The following is a 352-nucleotide window of genomic DNA, read 5'->3' as shown; positions in this document are numbered from 1 at the left end:
GGCCTTGGGGCCAGCCCCATGGAGCATCTTAACATTCCTGGCACTTGTACCATGTAATCAGGGAGAATAGCTCAGCAATCCGCCTATTTGTTCAGGGAGATACAAGGAATTTGCCCCACATGGCACTCGTCTGCCTCCTTTGCTCCCTGCCTTCCCTCCTGCTGCCTGGGCTGCAGGATGGCTCATCCCCCTGCCCTGCAAAGGGATGTGTTGGCTGAGCGCTTGAGACCCCCCCTCTTGCCTCCCCATCCCCACGTGCCCATGGTGTTTCCCCACCTTGCCTATGCCCTTGAGCCCAGCGCCCTACCTTGCCAATCAGCTTCCCCTTCTTGTTCATGCAGATGTAGAAGCC

At 58.0% G+C, this 352-nt stretch overlaps 1 protein-coding gene across 1 annotated transcript in view; it reads right to left on the bottom strand.

Moving 5' to 3' along the window:
• Positions 1–352, bottom strand: part of FGF8 (fibroblast growth factor 8 (androgen-induced)) — a gene marked incomplete at its 5' end in the record, with an annotated part of 5,830 nt that overhangs the window by 1,019 nt on the left and 4,459 nt on the right. Inside the window, one exon of the mRNA XM_009878736.1 lies at positions 308–352. This exon is cut by the window's right edge and continues 10 nt beyond it. Coding sequence (XP_009877038.1) covers positions 308–352 — 45 coding nt within the window. The remainder of the gene's footprint in view (positions 1–307) is intronic.

This window comes from Apaloderma vittatum, unplaced genomic scaffold (assembly GCF_000703405.1).
Source record: "Apaloderma vittatum isolate BGI_N311 unplaced genomic scaffold, ASM70340v1 scaffold37131, whole genome shotgun sequence".
NCBI classification, from domain to species: domain Eukaryota; kingdom Metazoa; phylum Chordata; class Aves; order Trogoniformes; family Trogonidae; genus Apaloderma; species Apaloderma vittatum.
Note: the sequence above shows the minus strand (reverse complement) of the source record. Positions and strands in the feature narration are given on the sequence as shown.